The following is a 27,170-nucleotide window of genomic DNA, read 5'->3' as shown; positions in this document are numbered from 1 at the left end:
TGCATGTAATGATTTTATTTTATAAAATGCTATGAAGTGCGAATTGAACAAGCTTTGATCTCAAGTCATGATACAATTCCTAAGACTACCAGCTAGATGAAATTCACTAGAAAATAAGAATTTGTAAATTCCAATGTGATGTTCACAAAGAGAAACAAATTTCCAAAATTAAGTAAATAAAAGAAGAAAAAGAAAAAAAAAAGAAGAGAAAGAGAGAGAGAGGGACGCTCATTTGCAATTTAGCTGATCAATTATTGGGTTGGCCTTGGGATAAAACCTGTTTTGTCTTCTCCAAGACACCAAAAAATATCGAGCCTCCAATTCCAATCCATAAAACTCTTGGTCCAATGCCCTGCAGTACACAACAAATACACAGCTTTGAAATTCCTTTCGCCTGTTCTTTCCCTGATCTTCACAATCAATTTGATAATACACAATCCCCCACTGAAAAAAGAAAAAGAAAAAAAAAAGCGAATACTCGTATAAGATGAGGACAAACCTTCATAAAGACATGCCCTCCTTCTTCTCTCAGTATGGTCCTCACACAGTCATATATACCCTTGTACTGCTGTGACGACCCCTGTAGAATTAAGACCATTGTTTTACACGAGGACAGGCAACAAAATTAGCACGCTAAACTTCAAATGAAAGAAAACTTGAGGCAGAAAAAAATGGATTACTATATACCTGAATCATCAGTCGTGTCTTGATCACATCAAGAGGGGTCGTTATAGCTCCTGTTATAGCTCCTGTTCAAGCAATGAATATTAAGTCCAGCAAGTAATAAATAGACAAATCCGTTTTGTCTAAATTTCTTTCCTCAAAATGTATTATCAATATATTGCATGCGTTATGTTTTTTAATATCCTGAAACCGATTGATCAGCCTAATCCATAGAGCTCAGCCTATATTGCATTTTTATTATATTTGGAAACATACTACACGGTCAAGTGGTCAACACAAAACAAACTATCCCAACAACTTAATCTTGATTATATCATTACTCTTTCTCCAGAATAGGATCGTTGGAGGTTTTAGGCATGAACACCATGGCTAAGGTTCAAGCCCTAAAAGTTCATTGGGATATTGGAGAGTTTGTATCCGGGCCTGGGTTTGGGCCCTTATAAAGGGCCAACTCAAGATCGTAAACCAACCAAAAAAATACACTGCACCCTAATTGACACCAAAGACAGGTAATAAATTTACTGCAGCAGGTCAAGATTTTATTTTTGTATCGCTATCTCAATTCTTTATCCAGTCTGATACGAAGTATTTTGTATCATAAGCTCATAACATTACACAGAAATATCCATGTTTCATCTTAACAGCTCAGTTCACAAGAATCTGTAATTTAGATAGACCAGTATTTTACAAAGGGTATACAATCATAAGTTCCTCACTTCCCCCAACAACTTATCCTCCCCAACAAAAGTACTACCTCTGTTAACTTTTAGTTGCAACTTTGGGCTATTATTTGTGAAGTAAAAAAATTCCAAAGTTGCAACTAAAAGTTTACGGAGGTAGTAAATGAAGAAAAATGATTATGGTTAGAATAGGTAGAAAATTGGAATTGCTGGCAAATGTCAGTCATGATCAAAGCACAGAAGTCTGCAGCAAGCAGCCGTTTGACATTTTTTGTTTATCAAGTAGTTTTAAGCTTTTACTTTACAGGGAAAATAAGAAGAGTTCTTTATTACCTGCAAAAGCACCAATCAAAGCATTTTCAGGGTCATTTAATTCCCTCTTAGCCTGCCAAAAAAAAAGTTGTATTTGATCAATGGACATGTTAACCAAATATGTTACTAACCATCAAACGTTCTACTTCAAAAATGTTAGAAAATAAGCAGGCTTTCACCAACATATGCTGAAACTGGTAAACCTAAAACAGACAAAGCTAAGAATCTATTTGAAGATTCACAAAGAGGTTGTAAGTGTCTGTTTGCACTATGAGCATATGACAGCAAATCATGAAAAGTATTCTCAAGCTTTAAGATCTCACAAGTGAAACATCAAAAAGATGAAACGACAACCAGTTACAGCTTACAGAAGATGAATATTTTAAGAATCACAGAACATCAAAAAGATGACTCCCTCTTAAAAATTTGATTTGGCACAGGTCAAAAGTAAAAATTGTACTTTGTAGAGAGAATAATTGTGTAGGATAGAAAAAGAAAAATTATTGATGTGATGAAATTAGAAGAGTGATAAACAATATGTATTATTTTTTTAATTGAATTACGATGAGTTTTATTTTGTGACATGAAAATTAGAAAGTAAAAATTATATTGAAATGGAGAATATGTCTAAAAGATGGGGCAATCTGAATAATCCTACAGTTTAGCAAATATCACAAGATACCCTTACATAGTTGCATATCTCCTTCATATTTCTCATCCCAAAATGGACTAAATTTTTTTTTTTAAACCATGAGCTTATGGAAGATAGAGAATCCCACATAATTACATAGACCTATGTTGATGTGAAATATATCAAGAACTTTGTCAAACATTTAACACAGGAATTCGCAATGGTATTCTACAAAAGAATAACTGGAAGTAACATTAATTGCTACTTATGTAGCTTTCGGAACTCTGACGGTGAAAAATATAAAAACAGCCTTTTCAGGTTATGAAGTATAAGGGTAATAATTTTATCTTTTACCCTCATAAGCCTACAATATTTGATAATACCAATAAATTTAGCTCACAAAATAGACAAGATGAAATATCTTAATAAGCTCTTATCAAGAGAATATATATCAGCTCACTGCTAGTTTATAACCAATCCTTATTTGCTCATAGATACAAAATTGGATGGCATCGAAAGGCAAATCGCGAAGTAGAAAAGATCCATAACCCTGCAACAGAAACCAAAATTTTAGGATTGAAATGCATCAGTCAATAGACAGCATTCCTCACAAAGCTACAATTAAGAAAGCATGGAGCACATAGCCTACTAACCAACTTGACAAACAAAAAAAAAATTATATCTTTACTGCACAACAGAAGATCTCACTTACCGCATAAAGTCCTCTGAAGCCCTCTTTAGAAACAATCATACGCACGGCATTAGGGGCTGTTGCAAATTGACCCGTCTGCATCCTTTGTTTTACAACCTATAATATTGTTTAGGATGACAGTATATTTTAAGCCGCATACACTTGTAAACCGAGAATGACAAATGGTATAAATCTTAATACCTCCGTTGGGACTCTGACAATAGAAGAGGCAGCTCCTGCAATGGCACCTGCAGACTGAATGAAGTTTAAAACTAAAACTGGCTGCATACAGCTCAACAATGAACTAAGTTGTTACACAAAAGCTATTATCATGGACTAATTGATTTACAGTAAATTGGCAATACGAGACATGCCATGGACACATTCAACCCCAACACCCTTTCTTCCAAAAAGAAAGAAGAGGGACAAAAAAATAGGCTACAAGAAGGCTTCCACCTCAGTGTACAATGAAAATCATTATAGAAAGACCTATGCAATGGTTAGATGCTAAATTATGGGTTTTTCTAAGATATGCCCCCAAGTTCTTCGGTTTCTAAGTTGTACCCATGCTTTTTCAAAGTTATAAGCCGTGCCCTTCACCTCACGATATTTTATCAACAATACCCTTTAACAGCCATATCCGTTAACGAAAGTCAAGTTATTTTATCAACAATGGTGTCGTGGCATTATTAATTTGACATGTATCCCGTTCTAATTGGTTTAACACTTTAAACAAATTTAAAAATCAGAAAATAAAATAATAAAAAAAAAAGTTATTGTTAACGTCAAAGGTTATTGTTAATAAAAATAAGTGAGGTTGAGGGCACAGCTTAGACGTTTGAAAAAGCATGGGCACAACTTAGAAACCAAAGAAGTTTAGAGGCATAACTTAGAAAAACCCTTTTTATTTATTAAAAGATGGTTAAATACTTACAATATCAGTCCATCAACTTGAAACTTCCTCTACACAGTGCATAATGAAGGGAAAAAATCCAAATCCTTTTCCTCAAACTCCAGACTCTAAAAGTATGTGATAGATCAGGCTAGCAATATGGGCAAAGTAAGTAGGATCAGATTGCAGTGTGACGAGGTCATTCCCGCAAGAAACCCATTGGAAAACTATAGCTTGCTATCCATTTCTTTTTAGATGCATCACTTTCTAATAAGGATGTTTCAAATTAGATGAATCATTTTCCTTTTTAGTTGATGAATTCTCTCTCTCATATTACATGGGTCCTCTTTTTTTCTCTATATGTCTCTCATCTCCAAAAACTAACTAGGAATCCGTGTTTTTGTAAATGACGCAACTAAAAGAAACACAGGAAGTAAATAAGTACAGGAAAAAAATTAGATAGAGGTTTGGTTACATCTGCCAGAATCCAACGTTAGTATTGACGAGTAGTCACTCTCCCCACCCCCCCCCCCCGCCCCAAAAAAAATGAAAAAAATAGTTGATTAATAATAGAATCGCAAATAGAAAACCTCAAAAACAGCTTCAGCACAAGTTAAAGTACTTAATGATTTGTTTTTAACAGTGAAAATACATGAAGAGGACACAATGTCCCTAGAAAATAAAGATAAACAGAACTACACATTAGCACAATTAGTCTGTCTAACACAAAAGTTTCAAATTGCATCTTCAATAAAATTCTCAGTTGGTTTACCCATTTTACTTATCTATACAACTTACAAGATGAGCCAGAGAACTGAGGTTCTCAGGAATAGCCTTTAACAATTTCTGCTTTACTGGCTCGTACACACCCAAAAATATCGCAGAAGCCCTGGAAGAAAACAAAGAATTTCATCTTCATATAACTTTGCAATGTCGCTAACACATGCAAAAGGAAAGATATAACAACTGACATACAATACAGTTAACAACTATACATGGGCTGGCAAGATATAATGACTGTAATATTATTACAGTGGCAATGGTAAGACTCTTGCCTAAAGCAGGGTTAGAGAGGATTTATAAACAGAGTATTACTCTGACAATGGCAAAGAGGCTCTTTCAGCCTTACCCCTTTCAAATAAAAAAACTGCATGTGCTTGTTCCTTGATCAAAAAGGCAATTACCGGTTGTTCTTTCAGCCTAACCATTGCAAAACAATGAAATGTTGAGGGACCCTGAAAGCAGTCATTAATCTGTCCAAAATCCTGAAGTTGCTTACAGAAATAGGCATCATAATTGTGTACATAGCTATGTATGGCCAGGCACAGACCATCAAGGAGTGCACACTCACACTAGTCACACATACATAACCAAGAGGGACTGAATTGGAATGGAACAAATTTGCATGAACCCAGGCAGAAAGTACTATTAAAATAGATAACACTTACGGTAAAACACCAACCAAATTTCCAAACAATCCGGAGTAGAGGCCTTTTAAAATGATTTTTCCACCACCATGAGCTGCCTAGAGTTGGAAGAGTAAAATTTAGACATTAAGTCAAAAGGCAACTTAACATATGCGTATTTACAAGAAAAAATATAATGGTTATAGCAGTTCCATTCTGTTAAAACTTTAATGCAGCCAAAATTGACACATTAAATGAAATACTCCCTTTGTCCCTATTAAACTTATTGTAATTGAATAAAGTTTGGACCCTAGTCGACTTGCCTCATGGGGTCAAACCTATTGGATGCAAGTGGGTGTTCAAAATAAAAACAGACAAAAATGGAAACGTCTATATCTATAAAGCAAGACTGGTTGCAAAAGGATTCAAGCAAATTCATGATATAGACTATGATGAAACCTTTTCTCCAGTGGCAAAGCTTAAATCGATTCAGATACTTTTGGCAATTGCTGCACATTACGATTATGAAATTTGGCAGATTGATGTCAAAACCGCCTTCTTGAATGGGTTCTTGATGGAGGATGTGTACATGACATAACCCGAGGGTTTTGAGGATTTAGAAAATTTTAGAAAAATTTGCAAGCATCAGAGATCCTTTTACGGATTGAAGCAAGCGTCTTAAAGTTGTAATCTCGTTTTGATGAGACAATCAAACATTTTGGTTTTCTCAGGAGTGAAGAAGAACCTTGTGTCTACAAGAAATTTAGTGGGAGTAGATAGCATACTGCTCATTGGAAATGACATACCAATGCTTGAGTCAGTCAAGGAATGGTTGAGTACATATTTTCCATAGAAATAGGTCTCGAAGGATGATTGGACTAAACCAAGAGACTTATATCGATAAGGCTCTTGCGAGGTTTAGCATGGAAAACTCTAAGAGAGATTCATTCCCATGTCACATGGCATTTCGCTTAGCAAGAGTTGTGCCCAACACCCAACGGAGCCTGATGAGTTAAAGTGAATGAGTAGCATACCTTACGCCTCGGCTATAGGTTCTATCATGGATGCTTTGAGCTTATGTAGCACGTTCCAAGCAAATCCAAGTGAAGCACACTGGATAGTGGCTAAGAACACCCGAGAAGGATTAAAGGAATGTTTTTGGTCTATGGAGGAGTAGATGAGTTGGTTGTTAAAGGTTATACCGATGCAAGCTTCCACACCGACAGAGATGATTATCGCTCACAATCAGGGTACGTCGGCACAGTTTATCTAAGTCGGATATGTCGGTGAATATTCTGTTATTTTACCACCCGAACGGAAATGGGATTGGGGTGCTCTCTAAGTGAGGAGCCATGGAACTCCAGCTTAGATAGAAAGGGTTTTTAGGCCGGACAAAGGTCTAGGAAGTCCGAAGAGAGGGCTTGATGAACACCACCTCCTGGTTAGTAATTGGACACACGCTTCTGTCTGAATGAAAGAGCAGTGAGCTTGAAGAGTTCAAAGCAAGGCACTGTAGCAGACTCTACGACGGAATCAGAATATTTAGCGGCATATGAAGCATCTAAGGAAGTTGTTTGGATAAAAAAGTTCCTAACAAGGCATCGTACCTGATGTTCTACAAGGGATTGAGTTGTTTTGTGATAATAATGGCGCTATTGCACAAGCAAAAGAGCCAAGATCGAATGACAAATCCAAGCATGTAATGAGGAGATATTACCTCATTTACAAGATTGTAGACAGGAAGGATGTCAAGATTGTTCACACGGATGAGAATGTTGCTGATCCACTTATTAAACCTTTACCTCAACCCAAGCACGAAATTCGCGCTAGGGCTATAGGTTTAAAGCAAGTGTTAGAATGGCTTTAGATTGTTTTATGTTTAGAGAAACTTGTTACAATTTATTTTGCTAATTTATGTTTTTATGGAATGAAATTTTTTTCTCTTATTTAATTTTGGTTTAGTAGTTAGTAAAATGTCCAGTATATTTTATTGAATTTAATGGGTTTGTTAGATACGTGATTTGATAAATGAAACCCCATAAGTGGACTGAATTCATATAATATTTAGGTTCCTAATCTAAGTTGTTAAATTGGACATAAATAACTTAATAAAAGTATTAGCATGTAAGATTGATTGATAGCGTCGTTTCATGGGCTATGGGAACATGGAGATGTTTAGTCAATCATATGGATATGTATAGTTGATACATGATCGAACAGACCTACTTAGAAGTTTTAAAACTTCGCAATTGTATTAGTGGATTCCTAAGACATGAGTGGAACACTACTTAGCTCAATGATTAGTGTAACTTTGATGTTGTCAAATGTCATGCCGTAAAAGGGGACTATAAAGGCAACACTCGGGTTGTGCTAAAAGTTGAGTGGGAGTTTTGGTTGCCACAAGATTGAATAGGTCCTCCTATGTTATATAGGATGGGTATCTTGGCCTCTTGAAAAGTAAGAATTGAAAATGCATGGTCGTGCTCAAATGGATCATAAGATGATCATTTGCTTAGCAATTCAAACTCGGATTTCAAGAAATAATTTGAACGCTAGTATGGATAGCATAGAGATGTAATCATACTATTAAATTAAACACTAAGAGACTTAAGGAATTTGAATATTGCAAACTTGTCTCGGACAAGTGGGAGATTGAAGGAAATGTGTCCTCGACTTTAGTGCAATTAGTAAGTATAATTACAGATCGTATTATAGAGAGTAATTCGTTTATTTGGGTCGTCCATACGTCTTGCTAGAGAATGCTATAGAACTTTAATTTAGTGAGTAACAAACCCGAAGCCCACATAAACGGATCCTGCAAGGTCACACATTAGGTTTGGATCAATAAAGAAACCTGAAGCCCAAAGTTGGCCTTAGGGTGACCGGCCAAAAGGGAAAGGGGAGAGAAAAATCCTAACCTAATTAATGGTAATGTGATTATTATTAATTAAAGGTTTTAGAAAATAAGAGACACAGTATTCAGTTTTAATTTTTAAAAACAACGTAACTTTTTCCTCTCAATATTTTCTCTTCTCTCTAGACTGGTTCTCTACTCCAAGAAAGGTGAAAGATTTTCCCGTCCAACTAGCATTGGTGGAGTGTTGATTCAAGCCGGTGGATCGAATAGAGGAGTCGCGCTTGAGGCTCTTTCATACTAAGAGGATTCACGCTTCAAAGGTTAATTCTAAACTTTTATGTGATCCTTTATTTGTATATGCATGAGATCCTGTTTAGGTGCGTATGAATGAGATTCATGAAATTCCGCTTAGAGTACCTAAAACCCTACGTGATTGTAATTTTAGTAGGTAAACAACTCTTATTATCCTTTGCTTATCTATAAAAACTCAACGATGGGTGCTATGTGTGGATTTATTATGCTAGTTCTATTATTTCTGTTGATGTCAAAAGGGGAAAGAAATGTAAATAGTGAATTGCAAGTCACCCGAGTTCCTTACCAATTCTCATACCATGTTTCTTACAAGCAGTTATAAAGTAGTACTTTTTATTTTCAACTTTCATAAAAATTACTATTAATAAATTATGTTATCTATTAAATTAATTAGAAGCTTGTATTTGCTTTTCTTCACTAATATTTTGTCTCTTTAATTAAACTAGTTTGCAAGGTTTGTCATCACAAAAATGGGGAATATTTTTTACCTCGACTAGTTATGGTGACGACAAGAAAACTCAATTTGATAAAGGTGTATTGAGTGTGCAGGTTGTTTAGGCAATTTCTATGTTAAGAACTAAGTTTCAGGATTGGAACAAAGAGAAGACCTTAATCTCCATATGGCATACACCGTTGACATTTAAAGTAAAGAAAACAAAGAAGGTTAGAAGCTTTGATGTTCCATTAGGAAGGACAGAAGTTATCAAGGTCTGATTGATGTATCGTATAATGCAATGAGTATTACATGAAGACTAAGAAGAATGATTAATTACTTTTAGGCTTATTGGAGTGTGTAGCATTTTATGATTGGTTAAAACAAAAGGAAAATGAGAATTAATTAATGTTAACAATTAAAACGCTCGTGTTTTTTTTATAAAATTGGATATTTATTTAATGATAATTTTATCAAACATTTGATCTCAGTTAAATTATAAAGATTTGTTTTGGAAAAATACAATATTAGACATTTCCTTTTTGACAAAATAAATATCTTTTTTCAAAAAGTACTTTAACTAACTCCTTGAATTACTCTTAAAGAAAAAGATTTTTTCAACACCTCTATTCCATGTTAAGTTGAACGTTCTTCCTTTTCTCTAGTACTGGGGTTGGTTCCTACCTTTTAGGAACACTAGCTCGAATAATGGAGAAAGTGTGGAAGTTAGTTGTGATGTTGTACCATTATAAAAAGGGAATTAAGTTTCAGTTTTTAGGCATCCTAACAACGTACAGTATTTTAGTAAGAAATATATTTTGTGCCAGTGAGAGTGATCCTTTGTTCCAACTATTTGTAAAATCATCTAAACACGTAGAGTTAAAATTAGTGAGTTGTAAATTGGGAAAGGGTTGAGTCATCCTTATATAGACTTAGAGATATTAATCATTCAAAATAATTTGAAAAAAAAAGGCGAGTAAAACAAGATAATCATTTGAAAGAGTTTGGGGAAAAAACAAAATGTGAGCAAAGTGAGCAAAAGAAAGAGTATCATTTGAGCAAGTTTAGCCTAGGGTGACATCATCATTTTTTTTTTCTTTTTCTTGAGTCTCAAGACTTATGTTCAAAACTTCCCCCATTTTTCTTCTTAAATCTCAAATAAGGCTCAAGTTGAGTCTTAAAATTCCAAGACTCTAACTTAAGACTTGAGATTAGGACCCACCTCATTCTTATTTTTATTATCCTTTTTTTTTTACACTTTTCTACATATAAATTACTCATAAAGAGATAAAAAAAAATGTCATATATTTAAGTCTTAGGACTAAAGGGATAAATTTGGACAAGTCTTAGTGAGTCTTAACAAGAATTTTAATGATATCATTTTCAATAGGGACCAATGATAAGTGGTTTATTTTGACCACTTATTGTGTTAATTTAAACCCGATTTTGCAATCTTTTCCCCTCTTTCTAACCCGTTTTTGATTGAAAATGTTTTATCTCGGCTTTGCCCCATCTTTGTTTGTGTTTGTCCTTGTTTTGCAGGTCTTATGACTCATTTTGACAAGCTTTCAAAGCGTGGAATGCATTCAAGGCAAGGAGCAAGAGGAAGGAAAGCCCGCTCCAGGAGGAGCACCTCTCCTGGAGTGGGCGCTCCTCAACTTAAGCCACATTCTGCCACAACACTGCAGGGAAGAGTAGGCTTGCTCCCACCTTGGAGCGGGCGCTCCTCCCATTGAAGATCAAATCTGACTTAAGCTGAAGCAGGGATGAGCGGGCGCTCTTCCCATTGAAGTTCAATTCTGTCATATGTTGTGGATCAGGGGAGCGGGCGTGCACCCTATGAGGAGCGGGCGCTTCTCCTAGGCAGCTTCGAATCTGCCTTCTTCTAAAGCCAGCAGGAGTCGGAACACATCACTCAGGAGCGGGTAGCTGAGGCGCTCCTCATTATGGAGCGGGCGCTCCTCGCTGGGAATCCGTTTTATTTTGACGGATTTACCTATGTGTTTCGGGGAGTATAAATACTTCCCCTTTAGCTCATTTGTATTTTGGACAGCAGTAGCCTAGTTTTTAGAAATTCCTCTTAGTTTGAAACATTCCTCTTAGTTAATTTAGCTTAGTATTCATCGATCCAATCATTGTATTAGTGAAATTCAAGAATCATTCTCAAGATTTGGCACTTTGTAATCAACATTTGAAGCTTCAATTAGTAATTTCATCAACCTTTTTCTACTTAATTTCATATTTTATTTGGTATTTACATGTTACTTTAATCCTTTTAGCTCTTAAGGATAATAGTGAATTCAATTGTTAACCACTTTTCCCCAATTATTGAAGTAGTTAGAACCCTAATACTTGTTTGCATGTTGATTAATATGAGTTGTGAGTAGTCTTCTTCCTATGGGTTGGGTGAAGCTCAACCTTTTGGGTTAGTTATGCAAATGTGGGAGGAGCATTGATGTTTGTATTGCAATTAAATTGATTGTATGAGATTACTTGTTAGTTTTTCATGATAGGATTAGCTACCCTTGACTTAGGAGCTTGATAGCATGATATGCTTAGTTTGACATGGAAATGTGAATTGAGCATGGCATTACTTATTGCAATTTGATTGTGTATCTTAATGAGGAATCTAAGTTTAGTAGTGTGAGTTGTTTTCTAATTGCATGAGGTTGATCTTACATATAGTCCTTGCTATATTTTGTCTATTTTAATCCTCCTCTGCCTAATTGTGTTGGTTGCGTGGATCCCATTCCCTAGTGTCTTTAATCCATCGCTTTAGAACCATAGTTTGTTTGTGTACTTGACGAACCCCAATTCACCAAAGACTTTGAATTAGCTTAAGTGTTAAGATGTTTAGCAACCATATCCCGTTCCTTATGGTCCGAACTCTTACTTGTCATCTTAAGTGTTAAGATGTTTAGCAACCATATCCCGTTCCTTATGGTCCGAACTCTTACTTGTCATTATGCTTGGTTTGGAGGATGTTTGTTTATAAGTGTGTTTCATTGAGTCTGAAATGTGCGACCGTTCTAACGCCCATCAAAATGGCGCCGTTGCCGGGGAGCGGTGTCGTTGATTGCTAATTGATTACTTGAGTCCAGTTCACCATAAAACATCAAAATTTCAAAAAGAGTGTTTCTTTTTGGCTACACTTGTAGCCTTGTTACTAATTGCAATTGTTGAGAGTGTATGCGCAAAACTCATAACAGGATTTTGGTGCCTTACGATCCCGAGATTGAGCAAACCTATAGGAGGAGAAGGAGAGCCGATTCTAGGCCATTAACTACTGCCCTAACTAGGAAGGTTGATTTCGAGGAGGAACAAGATCAAATGGGTGACGCGGATCCACCACCTCAAAGACCTTTAAAGGAGTATGGAACTCCAGGAGCTTATAGAGTTTCAAGTGGCATTGCTTCGCCCGTTACTCAAGCCAATGATTTCGAAATTCGGCCCGTAATGATAAATTTGATTGAAAGGAGGCAATTGAGTGGAGCAAAACATGAGAGCCCTCTAGCACACTTGAACGAGTTTGAGAAATATTGCAACACGATCAAGGTAAATGGAGTAACTCAAGAATTTGTGAGACTAAAGCTATTTCCTTTCTCCTTGATAGGAAGGGCTCTTTAATGGCTTGAGAAGGAGGTAAGGCCTAACTCCTTGAGAACTTGGGACGAGGTCACCATGGCCTTCGTAGGGAGATTCTACTCTCAAAAGAACACGGCCGAGGCAAGGGATTTGATCCAAAGTTTCCGTCAAAAGGCTAGTGAAACCATATACGAGGCATGGGAAAGATATTAAGAATATCAAAGGGAGTATCCTCATCATGGCATTCCGACATACCAAATGCTTCAAATTTTCTATGGGGGCTTGAGCCCACAAGGAAAGACTAGCTTAGATATGGGAGCGAGTGACCCGATCATGATTAAAACGAAGGAGCAGGTCAATGAAATAATTGAGGATGTGATGAGGCACCACATGGATTGGCAAGAAGGAGAGAGGAAGTCTCTAAGAAAAAGAGGAAATGCGGTCTACTCCGTCGATCACCTGAACGCCATCAATAATTTGACGTCTCAAATCACCAACCTTGGCAAGAAGATGACATCTATCAAGGCGAAACCTGAGACCTCCACTTCACAACAAGAGCATCCCTCCTAATCTAAGGGGAGAGGTATGAATTCTAACTCTTGTCCTTCTACATCTAATAACATGCCACATGGGTGTTTATTTTGTGAAAATTGTGGGTTATATAACCACGATACCTCTTCTTGTAATTATGATTCCCAACCTCAACCCCAATATGAAGATGGTAATGATAATGAAAACAAACAAGTCAATGCCTTGTCTTATGATAATAGACCTAGGATTGACAATCAAAGATACTTACTACCTAATCAAAGAGAACAAGGGGGATATTCCTATAACCAAAAAGGAAATGATTATGATTACCATAACCAAAACCAATAGGGAAATAGGAACCAAAGGGACCAAAAACCCCAAGATAACTACAACCAACAAGGTGGTTATGGTAACCATAACCATAATAACCAAGGGAACTATGGAAATCAAGGCCAATATCACCAAGGGGGGAACTATGATAATAGGAATAATTGGAACAACAATAACAATAGAGGTTCTTCTAATCAAAATGCTTACAATTCAAATGTGAGAGGTAATAGAGCTCTCCAAGATAACTACTATGCACAAGCACTACCTAGTAGGTCTAACTTAGAGGAAATGATGGAGAGTCAAACCAAAATGTTCAATACTTTCATGGCTTCTAGTGATAAGAAATTTAGTAAAGTCATGACCCAAAACAAAATGCTTGAAACACAAATGCTTTAAAGGAAGGGACTAGCACTTCCAAACTTCGACCCCAAGGACTAGATGCCAAGTGGCCCGTTAATGCCATATCAACTAGGAGTGGTAAGGTGTTGGAAGAGAGTGTCCCTAAGAGAAGCAATGAGAAAGTGAACATGAATGAGCCTCCCCTTGAGAGTGATTTTGAACAAGAAGAAGGGGGATAAGAAAACAAATTAAACAATTTGGATATTAGGGGTTTGGATGTTAGGGAATTTGGATGTTAGAGGGGTAAGAAGATAAGAAGAACAAGAAATTTGGATATTAGGGAAAACTAACATCATCAAGCATCATCAAAAGAGACGAAGAGCAAACCAACCATACCATGCAATCAACCATCACACAAACCAACAAAAATATGTAAATACCAAAGCTAATCATAAGAATAAGATGCTCCAAAGCACACATATAAGGAGAAGTGAGACAAAAACATTAATATGCAATCGTTCTAGCCTAGGCATGTCATATCATAGTGAAAAGAGCAACAACCAACCTAAAATAGGCATGCAATCAAGAACATAATACTACATGAATCCTACCATAAGTCCCAAAGGCTAAGTTACCTTTCATGCCAAGCATTCCACATACAAACTCAAACTTCTCCATACATAGCACAAAAGCATCACATGAAAGCACATATCCTATCAAAATCGAAACTACACTAGACACAAAGACCACAAGACTTCCCCCAAGCTAGACATTTGATTACCATTCCCGCGATAAGTGGACACAATGAGAAACATCTCCACCACCCCCCCCCCCCAAGCGAGAACTCGACACCAGCCTCGGTGTTACACATGACGGGAAGCAAGAGAAGGGAACGGTAAAAACAAATGTCTAAAGGCTACTCCCGATCATCCTCCCTAGGCGGCGATGGCATGTAGTTATAGTTTGGGTCTACATGCAAACATGTGGTAATATGGCTCCCAAAGAGATCGATAACCATCCCTTAAGGGGATACTTTGGGTTTCCACCCGGGTATTATGGTGGTTGGGGTACTAGTAGTGCACCGGACTACAGTCACTATCGAAGTAGTCCCAACTGTGATCTTCATCCGTACGTAGATCAACCTTCCTACTCCGGCGATGTAGACCCAAACTATAACTACAGGTCATCGCCGCCTAGGGAGGATGATCAAGAGTAGCCTTTAGACATTTGTTTTTACCGTTCCCTTTTCTTCCTTCCCGTCATGTGTAACACCGAGGCTGGTGTCGAGTTCTAGCTTGGGGGGTGGTGGAGATGTTTCTCATTGTGTCCATTTATCGCGGGAACGATAATCAAATGTCTAGCTTGGGGGAAGTCTTGTGGTCTTTGTGTCTAGTGTAATTTCGATTTTGATAGGATATGTGCTTTCATGTGATGCTTTTGTGTTATGTATGGAGAAGTTTGAGTTTGTATGTGGAATGTTTGGCATGAAAGGTTTAACTTAGCCTTTGGGACTTGTGGTGGGATTCATGTGGTATTATGTTCTTAATTGCATGCCTATTTTAGGTTGGTTGTTGCTCTTTTCACGATGATATGGCATGCCTAGGCTAGAACGATTGCATATTAATGTTTTTGTCTCACTTTTCCTTATATGTGTGCTTTGGAGCATCTTATTCTTATGATTAGCTTTGGTATTTACACATTTTTGTTGGTTTGTGTGATGGTTGATTGCATGTTATGGTTGGTTTGCTCTTCGTCTCTTTTGATGATGCTTGATGATGTTAGTTTTCTCTAATATCCAAATTTCTTGTTCTTCTTATCTTCTTACCCCTCTAACATCCAAATTCCCTAACATCCAAACCCCTAATATCCAAATTGTTTAATTTGTTTTCTTATCCCCCTTCTTCTTGTTCAAAATCACTCTCAAAGGGAGACTCATTCATGTTCACTTTCTCATTGCTTCTCTTAGGGACACTCTTTCCCAACACCTTACCACTTAGTTGATATGGCATTAACGGGCCACTTGGCATCCAGTCCTTGGGGTCGAAGTTTAGAAGTGCTAGTCCTTTCTTTTAAAGCATTGGCCAATTGAGAAATTTGTGTTTCAAGCATTTTGTTTTGGGTCATGACTTTACTAAATTTCTTATCACTAGAGGCCATGAAAGTATTGAACATTTTGGTTTGACTCTCCATCATTTCCTCTAAGTTAGACCTACTAGGTGGTGCTTGTGCATAGTAGTTATCTTGGGGAGCTCTATTACCTCTCACATTTGAATTGTAAGCATTTTTATTAGAAGAACCTCTATTGTTATTGTTGTTCCAATTATTCCTATTATTAGAGTTCCCCCCTTGGTGATATTGGCCTTGATTTCCATAGTTCCCTTGGTTATTATGGTAATGGTTACCATAACCACCTTGTTGGTTGTAGTTATCTTGGGGTTTTTGGTCCCCTTGGTTCCTATTTCCCTATTGGTTTTGGTTATGGTAATCATAATCATTTCCTTTTTGGTTATAAGAATTTCCCCTTGTTCTCTTTGATTAGGTTGTAAGTATCTTTGATTGTCATTCCTAGGTCTATTATCATAAGACAAGGCATTGACTTGTTCGTTTTCATTATCATTACTATCTTCATATTAGGGTTGAGGTTGGGAATCATAATTACAAGAAAAGGTATCATGGTCATGTGACCCACAATTTTCACAAAATAAACACCTTTGTGGTATGTTATTAGATGTAGCAAGGGAAGAGTTAGAATTCATACCTCTCCCCTTAGATTGGGAGGGATGCTCTTGTTGTAAAGTGGAGGTCTTAAGTTTCGCCTTGATAGATGTCATCTCCTTACCTTGGCGATTTGAGACGTCAAATTATTGATGGCATTGAGATGATCGACGGAATATACCGCATTTCCTCCTTTGCTTAGAGACTCCCTCTTCCTTTCTTGTCAATCTATGTGGTGCCTGACCACATCCTCAATTATTTCAATGATTTGCTCCTCCATTTTGTTCATGATCGGGCCACCCGCTCCCGCATCTAAGCTAGTCTTTCCTTGTGGGCTCAAGCCCCCATAGAAAATTTGAAGCAATTGGTATGTCGGAATGCCATGATGAGGACACTCCCTTTGATATTCTTAATATCTTTCCAATGCCTCGTATATGGTTTCACTAGCCTTTTGACGGAAACCTTGGATCAAATTCCTTGCCTCGGCCGTGTTCTTTTGAGAGTAGATACTCCCTAAGAAGGCCGTGGTGACCTCGTCCCAAGTTCTCTAAGGAGTTAGGCCTTACCTCCTTCTCAGGCAATTCAAGAGCCCTTCCTATCAAGGAGAAAGGAAATAGCTTTAGTCTCACAAATTTTTTGATGATGATTGATGTTGGTTTTCCCTAATATCCAAATTTCTTCTTCTTATCTTCTTACCCCTCTAACATCCAAATTCCCTAACATCCAAACCCCTAATTTACAAATTGTTTAATTGGTTTTCTTATCCCCCTCCTTCAAAAATCCCTAATATCAAAATTCCTTATTTAGTTTTTTTATCCCCTTCCTTCTTAAAAAATAAAAAAAAATAAAAAAAGGAGAAAAAAAGGCTTAGAAAAACAAAAACAAAAAAAAAAAAAAAAAAGTTGTTTTGTTTTTGATCGGTTTGCAATGATGATATTGGATTATATGTGGTGGAAACTTGTTTTCTTTTTGTAATAAAATTTCAAGTATGGTTTAGATGCCCTTGGTTGAACATATAATTGGCTAATTTAGGCTAGTGTGAGAATAACCTTACCGAATGTACGAGACTTAAAGTCTAAGCTTGTGGTAAGATGGTGTCGCCTATCTCAAAGGAATTTGAACCCCGAAAGGTAGTGTTTGATCCCGCATTGTCCCCAAAAGTGAGGTCTTAATATTTTTCAAGCCTACGACATTTTGTATGAGTGGTAAAGATCCTTTTTTATTTAGTACCTAGATCGAGAACTTGAGTCTCAACTCCCAAGACCGCGGCCTAAACTACTCTTATTGTTAATGAAGGTTGTTATGTATTTGTTATTCACAAAAGTTAAAGCATATCATATTTTTTTTTGTTTCCTTAGTTCAATCTTTAATTTTTTGTAATTAGTAGTGTGTTGTGAAATGTTACTTAAAAAAAATGAATGAAACCAAAAAATGAATGGGAAAAAAAAAAAAAAAAAAAAAAAAAAAAGTGATGATTAGCCACCACCCTAGAAATTAAACAAGCTTGGGGGTGTGTTTTTGTTTTGGTTCATTCATGGTTTGTAATATGGGTCAAAGTTAAAAACCTCTTTAGGTTTGTTCTTAATGATATACGTTTTAGTTTAGCTTAAATTGCAGAACACTTCTAGTTCTTTCTATGCCTAAATTTTGTGTCGAAATCCTTGAGACTTGTAATGTTAAAAGAGTAGTGGAAGTCATTGTCGGTGGAGGGAGTTGATTCACAAGCATATGGAGAGGGTACTTTTTCATTGAGATGTCGAGTGTCTTATAACCCGCTTTATCTATGTTTTTCCAGCTCCTTCGAGGAGTCACGAGACACTACCATTAAGGGGGATTTGAACTTTGTGAAGGGGACGCGGTAAGATGTGTTGAATGGGCCTAAGTTGAGCATTTTCGGGAGGGTTAGCAAGGCCTTGGCTAGTCATGACCGTGGTTGATCTTAGGCATATACCTCATGCTTGAGTTTTATTACTTAAGGATTCTTGTATCTATGCATGTGCTTTTCTTTGAGCAAATTGATCTTTTGTTTTGTTTTTTAGCAATGTGAATTGCTGGAGGACAAGCATTTGGCTAGCTTGGGAGGATTTGATAAGTGGTTTATTTGACCACTTATTGTGTTAATTTAAACCCGGTTTTGCAATTTTTTCCCCCTCTTTCTAACCCGTTCTTGATTGAAAATGTTGTACTTCAAAGCATGGAATACATTCAAGGCAAGGAGCAAGAGGAAGGAGAGCCCGCTCAAAAAGGAACGGGCGTGCACCTCTCTTGTAGCGGGCGCTCCTCAACTTAAGCCACATGCGGGCGTGCTCCCACCTTGGAGCGGGCGCTCCTCCCATTGAAGATCAAATCTTACTTAAGTTGAAGCAGGGAGGAGCGGGCGTGCACCCTCTTTGGAGCGGGCGTGCACCCTCTTTGGAGCGGGCGCTCCTCCCATTGAAGTTCGATTCTGCCATATGCTAGATCAGGGGAGCGAGCGTGCACCTTGTGCCTAGGCAGCTTCGAATATGCCTTCTTCTGAAGCCAGCAAGAGCGGGCGCGCATCACTCAGAAGCGGGCGCTCCTCATTATGGAGCGGGCACTCCTCGCTGGGAATGCGTTTTATTTTGACGGATTTACCTATGTGTTTCGGGAAGTATAAATACTTCCCTTTTAGCTCATTTGTATTTTGGACAGCAATAGCCTAGTTTTTAGAAATTCCTCTTAGTTTGAAACATTCCTCTTAGTTAATTTAGCTTAGTTTTCATTAATCCAATCATTGTATTAGTGAAATTCAAGAATCATTCTCAAGATTGGCACTTTGTAATCAACATTTGAAGCTTCAATTAGTAATTTGTTCAACCATTTTCTACTTAATTTCATATTTTATTTGGTATTTGCATGTTACTTGAATCCTTTTAGTTCTTGATAATTTGTTATTGGATAATAGTGAATTTAATTGTTAACCACTTTTCCCCAATTATTGAAGTAGTTAGAACCCTAATACTTGTTTGCATGTTGATTAATATGAGTTGTGAGTAGTCTTCTTCCTATGGGTTGGGTGAAGCTCAACCTTTTGGGTTAGTTATGCAAATGTGGGAGGAGCATTGATGTTTGTATTGCAATTAAATTGATTGTATGAGATTACTTGTTAGTTTTTCATGATAGGATTAGCTATCCTTGACTTAGGAGCGTGATAGCATGATATGCTTAGTTTGACATGGAAATGTGAATTGAGCATGGCATTACTTATTGCAATTTGATTGTGTATCTTCTATTGCTAAACTAATGAGGAATCTAAGTTTAGTAGTGTGAGTTGTTTTCTAATTGCATGAGGTTGATCTTACATATAGTCCTTGCTATATTTTGTCTATTTTACTCCTCCTCTTCCTAATTGTCTTGGTTGCGTGGATCCCATTCCCTAGTGTCTTTAATCCATCGCTTTAGAACCATAGTTTGTTTGTGTACTTGACGAACCCCAATTCACCAAAGACTTTGAATTAGCTTAAGTGTTAAGATCTCTAGCAACCATATCCCATTCCTAGTGGACCAAACTCTTACTTGTCATTATGCTTGGTTTGTAGGATGTTTGTTTATAAGTGTGTTTGATTAAATGTGGAATGTGTGACCATTCTAACGCCCATCAACCAACAAAAACAATGTCACATCCAAGTCTTAAGACTTTGGGCTAAACTTGTAAAACATGATTAAAGTGAGCAAAAAAGATACTTGTATGAAATGATTATTGATTAGTTTCACTTATTAAAATTAAAAAGGAAAAAAAAAAAAAGTATAAAGTGTTCCATTATTAGATAAGACTCCAATCTTAATTAAATCAATACGGTTTACTTAAACGCTTTTCTTAAAGGAATTATTAGGCTTGTGAAATAATCCTAACAAATAGTAACTTCTATTTATATGTCATCTTTACCTCCCTTTCTTTTTAGTCGCAATAAAGGATATTTTATGAGTCATAAATGATACCCCTTATTTGCAACTAAAAAGAAAAGGAAGTATTGCTGTAAAAAAATAAAAATAAAAAAAAAAAAGAGAGAGAGAGAAAAAAACAAAGGTACTCCCTCCGTTTCCTAATGTTTTTTACGTTTGGAATTATGCGCGATTATTAAGAAATTGTGTAAAGTTGACGTATATTGGAATATTTCAATGATTGAAAGTACAATTTTATTGAAAAATACAATGTTGAGCATGTGGGGTGAAGAAATTAGAGGAGAAAGGAGAGAGAAAGTAATAATAAGTGTTGAAAAACTATTAAAATAGTACAAAAAGTACAATAGCACATGGAAAAGTAATGACTTTTGAGTAAAAAAATTGTAAAACAAGGGTAATTTAGTCCAAAATTTATGACAAAAATAGGAAACATACTAGATGTAAAAAATAAAAAGGAACGCCCTAAATGGAAACGTAAAAAGCATTTAGGAACGGAGGGAGTAGTAGATTAGTGAAAGTCACTCATTACTCTTCTCGGTTCGAGCTTCAAAGTTTCATATCTACAAATTGATTTCAAGTTCAACCAATGATTCATCCAGCCTCTTTTGAAATGGATGCACATATTTCACTCTCAACAGTTGTTTTTTTCCCCACAATATAAGGGCAGTCTCCTATCCTGACTCTCTTTAAAAAAAAGAGCTAAAATTTCTTGGCAGAATGTACAGCATCCACTTTAGCCAAACTGAATTTATGAACTTCAAGCATGCCAAAAGGTCCATGAAATGAAATAGCCAGTCCATTAGGCAACAATAATAGAATCATGTTTCTCATTATCATGAAGAATATCAACCTTGACTTAGTGGTATGACACCACCTATATATTCAATTGATGATATGCTGCATGAAGATATTGAAGGCTCTATACATACTCATAATAATTTATCAGATTTCAGTAGATTAGTCAAAGTATAATATTTAAGCTTTAACTGATATAAAACAAATCACAGACACAGACAACAATAAGAAGTTGAAGATTGTAGACCTGCCTGCAGCCGAGTTTTAACTGTATCTATCGGATATAAGGCTGCTTCAACCACACCACCTGCAACAGCTCCAGCTATAGCACCATCTGTGAAAGACATTTTGTAATTATCTATGATAAGTTACTTTCTTGCCATAGCATAATGCCAAATAGTATGATCAACTATGATGATTTAGGAATAACCTTAGAAAAATATAAAAGTTTTAGAAGAAAAAAAAATAGCAACATAGCATTACGCCAACCTCCTCAAAATATACTCCCTATCAGACTTTTAGATTTCAAATTTAGAGAAGGGAGATGAAAGTGAAGGATTGAAAAATGAATAATCAAACAAGAGATCCGCCGCCCAAAGGCCCAAGAACATAATGTAGATGGGTTCTTGAAACAACTTAGGTTCCACTACCTTATTTCACTTATTTCATGTCTAACAATTTTTGATAAAATAAGATGAGATGAGATAAGATAAGGGCCGATAAATTCAAATCGGTTAAGATAATCAGATAAAATAGTTCAAATAAGGTATAATAAGCTCCTTTATTTCATGTCTAATAAGTTCATATAAGATAAGGTATATAAAGTTCACATAAGATAATAAAAGGGCCATTAATTTATGATAAGACAAAATAAGGTTTGATAATTTTAAAAACGATAAAATAAAGGTTAATAAGTTCCGATTTAGTCAACACAAAATCTTATATGTGGCTAGCCACATGGTGTGGCCACTTCACATAATCACATACAAGACAATTAATTAAGTAATAGAGGGTTACGGTGATGAGCAAATGGGGTTACTTCAACGTGTATGCAGGTTACTTAAATGAGAAATAGGGGTTACTCTCTTAAATAAGTGGAATTATTCTTTCGTTTTTTTTTAAACAAAAGAATAGGGGTTACTCGAATGAACAAATGGAGTTACTTATTTCTAAATTACTTGAAGTCGCTCGTATAATGAATTTGGGTTACTTTTATGGAAAACATGAGGTTACTCTTATGAAAAATTGAGGTTACCCATATATATAAATGAAGATTACTCTTATAAACTAATGTGGCCACATCGTGTGGCTAGCCACATACAAGACTTACCGGTTTAGCCAAATAAGGTCCATGATAAGATCTAATAAGTTCAAATTCAATAAAGACTAATAAACTCAAATAAGATAACGGCTAATAAGTTCAAAAAAGATAAAGATTTATAAGTTTAGATAAATAAGGGCTAACAAGTTTATATAAGATCATGGTTCATAAGTATACAAGTTTGAATAAAATAAATTGTAAGCTAATAAAATAAGATAAATGAAATTCAGTGGAAGAGCACAGTGCCTGAGGCCTCTTATAACTCAAGTATAGGCATACTACTATTCACATTTTTCTAGGTTTGTATCTTTTTTAGACAATTCCATGCCATATTCTATTGGAATATTAACTTGATTGGCATCTTTCTAGTATCTATTTAATATAGAATATTAATGGCTATGCAAATGTCATCATTACATTGTACAACTTTGTAGCCTGCATACTAAGACATGAATCCAATATCCTATATCTTTAATGAATGTGCCATCCTCAACACAAATACAAAAATATGAGTGGCAACCTTGTAAATGCATTTTTAAAACCCTTTATTTTGCCACAAATTCAAAAAGCAATGCTTTGCTTGGTTTGTAACCTTTAGCATCAAACTTAGCTTTGTATATCTCCGCAATAAAGGGTTTGATGCTAAATCCAAAGCCCTTATGACCCTATCCCCTTCATCAAATTGAACTTCACTAATTCTCTTTTGACCAATTAAATCAGATTCTTTGATCAATTTCACAAAGCATACCGATACCATTTTTATGACTTTTTGAAGATGACTTTTGGTGGAATAAATTGAAAATCCATAACATAGTTTCCTTTATGTAATGGAATGGCCTTTCTTCAAATTTCATGTGAATATGAATTACAATGGTAGGGGTGTTACGGCTAAAACAAAACGACAAGACTCTTAGATATGCAAGTTGAATAACTTTGTAATACAGAATTTCTTACCATGTTTCTTTATGATGTTCCTCTATGGTGCATTTTAGGCTTGGAGACAACCTAAATCAGCATGAAAGGAACACATTTGCTTTCATTAACTTCTAAAGAGGTCTATAGGTCTTTTGTTGATGTACTCATTATGTTTTTTTTTATATACTTTAATAAAGTTAAGTATTCAAACATATCACTTCCATCGATGAACAATATTTTATTAAAACAGCCCTACTTTAGAGAAGCAGAATTTCATTGACATATACTTCCTCCAATTCATGCGGGCTTTCTTACTTCCAACTTTGAGATAACTACCTGTCCTAGATTTTTTATTAATCCCACTACTCAATGGAAAAAGGAAAAAAGCACGAGTCTATTACTCTATTAGAATATGCTGCAATCGTTCTATTTAAGCACTGAATGATTTGTCATTAATATCTGAATGAGAACTTCAAATAAAATTAAGATCTCTAGAATATATATCCAATTGACCAATTCATGAGAAGATATTAATGCTCTTTGAGAAAGTATCAGGCTGCTTGCATGTTAGCCACTTGAATTTTCTCCTACAATCGATAAAGGTGTTTCCATCTGGAGATGCAACTAACATATAATATTCTCACATAAAGTAGCCTTCTTTAGGAAGTTATTAACTTATTTAGCATGTTGGTCAGTAAAATTACTAAATACTGTTTATTGCATCCAAGAAAAGGTGGTTTCAGTAACATAAGGTACAACATTTTTCACAACAAAAGTTTTTTATAATAACAAAGCAACATACCATATAGGGATTGCAGCAAATTCAATGGATTTTCTTCCATGATAATGCCAGATGCAAAATTCTTCTCTTGATCTTTGGAAGATCGCAATTGATAATCCAAAGCACCTGCAAGATGTAACATATCATACAAACAACCAATGTTCTCAGCACAGAAAGAGTAACAGTATATAAATAAAAAGGTTGCATAAGGTAAGAGAAAGTGAGTAATAAAACACAGGGTATGCCCAAATCAATGGCACCTGAACAGAGCTTGGACGATAGTGTTTAAGAATATGATATTATTACAATGACATTTAGACATCATTCACAAAAAAAAAAAAAAAAAAAAAAAAAAAAAAAAAAAACACAAAAAAGAAGTTAAAATATCCCTTTACATAAGGGCTTTGGGGATATTGGAGTGGCAACACAAAGAAAAATCAAAGAGAGTTTAATCTCCATGCTGGCATGCTAAGCACCTCAACAAGTTAATTGGATGTAAGTCAAACCAAGAAAAATTGAAGAGAATGTGTAAGGTATCAATTTGGATCATGAATAACATTCACTCACTTAAATATTTATATTCTAAACATAATATGACGACATCATTCAATTCACTTGCACCTTCTGGTTTCTTTTTTCACTTCCCTTATAACAATAGTCTCAATGCATAGAAAGGCTCACGGCAATAGTGCGCCTCATTTAACTGAGGTGCACATATCAAAAGTGGAAAAAAAAAAAAAAAAAAAAAAAAAAAAAAAAAAAAACAGGAAATATTGTTGTGCGCCTTTTGGTTAGCATTATTGCCCCTTTTAGTGTGCCACACCAAAACCCCTTCTCCCTGACCAATAAAGGTGCATGCCCATATCGCCTTATACCTCAGTGCCAATCCTAGCCTCAGATGCGCCATTTCATAAACTGGGTAGTGTGAATGATTTGAGAAGCAAACTAAATTTGGTATAATGAAACTAGCAGCACGACATTCCATCACAAAAAGTTGCTTTAAGGCTCTAATATAACCTACTATAAGTAAAACTTGCATGAAAGAATCACCCTTGACAACTAAAAAAGTTAAAGAGTAATGACTGAAAGATTAATAGAGCATATACTAATGAAACACAAATAGACACATTGTAGAAGCGGACCATTAGTATAATAGATCAGCAACTAGAACTAACAATTTAACATTATTCACAATAAAAAGGGCAAATAACACATGGTTAACACGCGTCCAAAAACAGCTTAAGTTCAATTTAAGGATAATGTGTAGCAGAACATTTCAAAATTAACATAGAATGAAGCAGATTTTGACATGTAACACTTAATAGTGCTATGTTTGAGCATCAACTATCTTACAAGGATGTACTTCATTTCAACTGAAATTCACTTATTTCTGTACATGTCAGTCTAATACAGTTCAATTCAACAATTGAACTCACTTAAATTCCTACAATCATCTTACTTACAACTACTTCCAGCGAAATCGAGAAATCTAAATTGTGCAGCGAAGTCAAAATCGGAAATCATAAAAGTAAAACTCAAATCAACAATCATTTGATAATGTAATTGAAGATAATTGAGGAATTTCTGAACCAAACCATACAAGAGAGCTCGATACTTGACAATTCATACTAAAACTTAAACGGCAATCAGATTAAAGTAAACAATATAGTATAAGATATTTGAATTATACAGATAATACAATGCAATTGGAAAATACAATGTAATTGAATTACTATGATTAAACAATCAACATTTCAACCAATGAAGGTGTAGGAGAATTAAAATTAAAATGAACCCTAGAAATTTTAAGAAAGGAAGAGAGTGATTACTTGAGGGAACAATAGTAGAGGTTTCTGTCTTCATTATAGCTGCCTGCTGCTGCAATTTCTCTGTTTAACCCAAAAATGAGGAGGATACTGTTGTCAATTGTAATTTTCTAATTGAAATTCTATCCAACCTCTAACTGTTTGGTTCACCACTTCAACAAGTATTGAGAAAGAAAAATATCATGCACGGGCTATTCCGCTATTGATACTTCCGCAAAGCACTTGTGCAAATACCGTGGCCCCAGTACTCAGAGGCCACGGCATAACTCAAATGAGCTCTAAATTTATCATTGTCCGAGCCGGGCCGGACTGAAACATATCCTATCGAATGGTTGTCGAGGCACACGGACCATCGGAAAGGATGGGGTATAACAACGTCCTTAAGATACGTGAATGCTTTCTCCTTAGAGAGGATTGTGTTCCATCTAAGGTACCTAGTTACTTCATCATCACTTGCCCATTTAAAGAAATCATCCACGTCCGAAAGTGTAAATGGACGGATGGAAATTGTTGATAGATCCATCTATAAAAATTAAAAAGCTTGATAAATATTAAAAAAAAATAAGGAGTTAATACAAGTCTCTTTAGTGTGAACTTTTTTTAGAAGTGGTGGAGAAAGACTTTCACCTCATGGCTATCCATATTTGACTTATTTGCCTCGTGATCTTGACTTAGAGTATATGACTTTTCTTTTCCCAAAATTTTTTAATATTCTTGATAGGCAAGTATTCGCGGTGAGATGGTTTTTTTTTTTTTTAACGTGTGAGACGGTCTTAATATAACTTATTGTGGAATGAAAATGACTTTTGCTTTTAAAGAACTTATTATCATACACTCAATGGATTTTTTACGAAAGTAAGCTTAATTGGCAAACAATTTACCAATCTAGACGCGTGGCCAAACTATTTACGAAACTGAGCTTCTGAAATAAAACACTGCCTCGGTCAGCGTTTTACCTTTGGTCATTATTTTTTTTTATAAAATTTCGTATTATGTGAAATACAAATTTAAAAAAAAAAATTGGAAATACAGTAAAACGCTGACTCAGTCAGCGTTTTTCTTATATCCATAACAGAGAAAAACGCTGAGTGAGTCAGCGTTTTACACCTAAGCATAAAACGCTGCCTCAGTCAGCGTTTTATCTGCTGGCTGAAGGCAGCAACAGCAGGCCCCCAACAGCAGCCAGTGCAGCCCCCTTCCACATCCACCA

General features: G+C 35.8%; 2 protein-coding genes across 2 annotated transcripts; both read right to left on the bottom strand.

Annotated features, from left to right (window-relative positions):
• LOC110704162 (S-adenosylmethionine carrier 1, chloroplastic/mitochondrial-like) lies at positions 1-26,166 on the bottom strand. Its single transcript, XM_021881946.1, has 12 exons — positions 25,964-26,166; positions 24,156-24,260; positions 21,365-21,451; positions 5,339-5,411; positions 4,689-4,779; positions 3,200-3,253; positions 3,020-3,115; positions 2,768-2,857; positions 1,698-1,749; positions 688-749; positions 500-580; positions 1-352 (listed from the first exon to the last, which is right to left on the bottom strand). Exons 1-12 carry the CDS (start codon positions 25,995-25,997, stop codon positions 248-250), a joined length of 930 nt encoding a protein of 309 aa, XP_021737638.1. The 5' UTR covers positions 25,998-26,166; the 3' UTR covers positions 1-247.
• LOC110704124 lies at positions 26,160-26,934 on the bottom strand. The gene has a single exon (XM_021881902.1). The coding sequence runs from the start codon at positions 26,481-26,483 to the stop codon at positions 26,160-26,162; it is 324 nt and encodes a 107-aa protein (XP_021737594.1). The 5' UTR covers positions 26,484-26,934.
• Positions 26,935-27,170: the final 236 nt, after the last annotated feature.

The sequence above is a fragment of the Chenopodium quinoa genome, unplaced genomic scaffold (assembly GCF_001683475.1).
Source record: "Chenopodium quinoa cultivar QQ74 unplaced genomic scaffold, ASM168347v1, whole genome shotgun sequence".
Classification (NCBI taxonomy): Eukaryota; Viridiplantae; Streptophyta; class Magnoliopsida; order Caryophyllales; family Amaranthaceae; genus Chenopodium; species Chenopodium quinoa.
The sequence above is the reverse complement of the archived record's forward strand: the minus strand, read 5'-3'. Positions and strand labels throughout refer to the sequence as shown.

Coding starts and splice junctions, on each gene's coding strand:
- LOC110704124 (XM_021881902.1), bottom strand. CDS start 26,483: ATGGATCTATCAACAATTTCCATCCGTCCATTTACACTTTCGGACGTG.
- LOC110704162 (XM_021881946.1), bottom strand. CDS start 25,997: ATGAAGACAGAAACCTCTACTATTGTTCCCTCAA. Junction 24,261..25,963: donor CTCTACTATTGTTCCCTCAA/GTAATCACTCTC, acceptor TACATCTTGCAG/GTGCTTTGGATTATCAATTG. Junction 353..499: donor GAGGGCATGTCTTTATGAAG/GTTTGTCCTCAT, acceptor TGTGTACTGCAG/GGCATTGGACCAAGAGTTTT.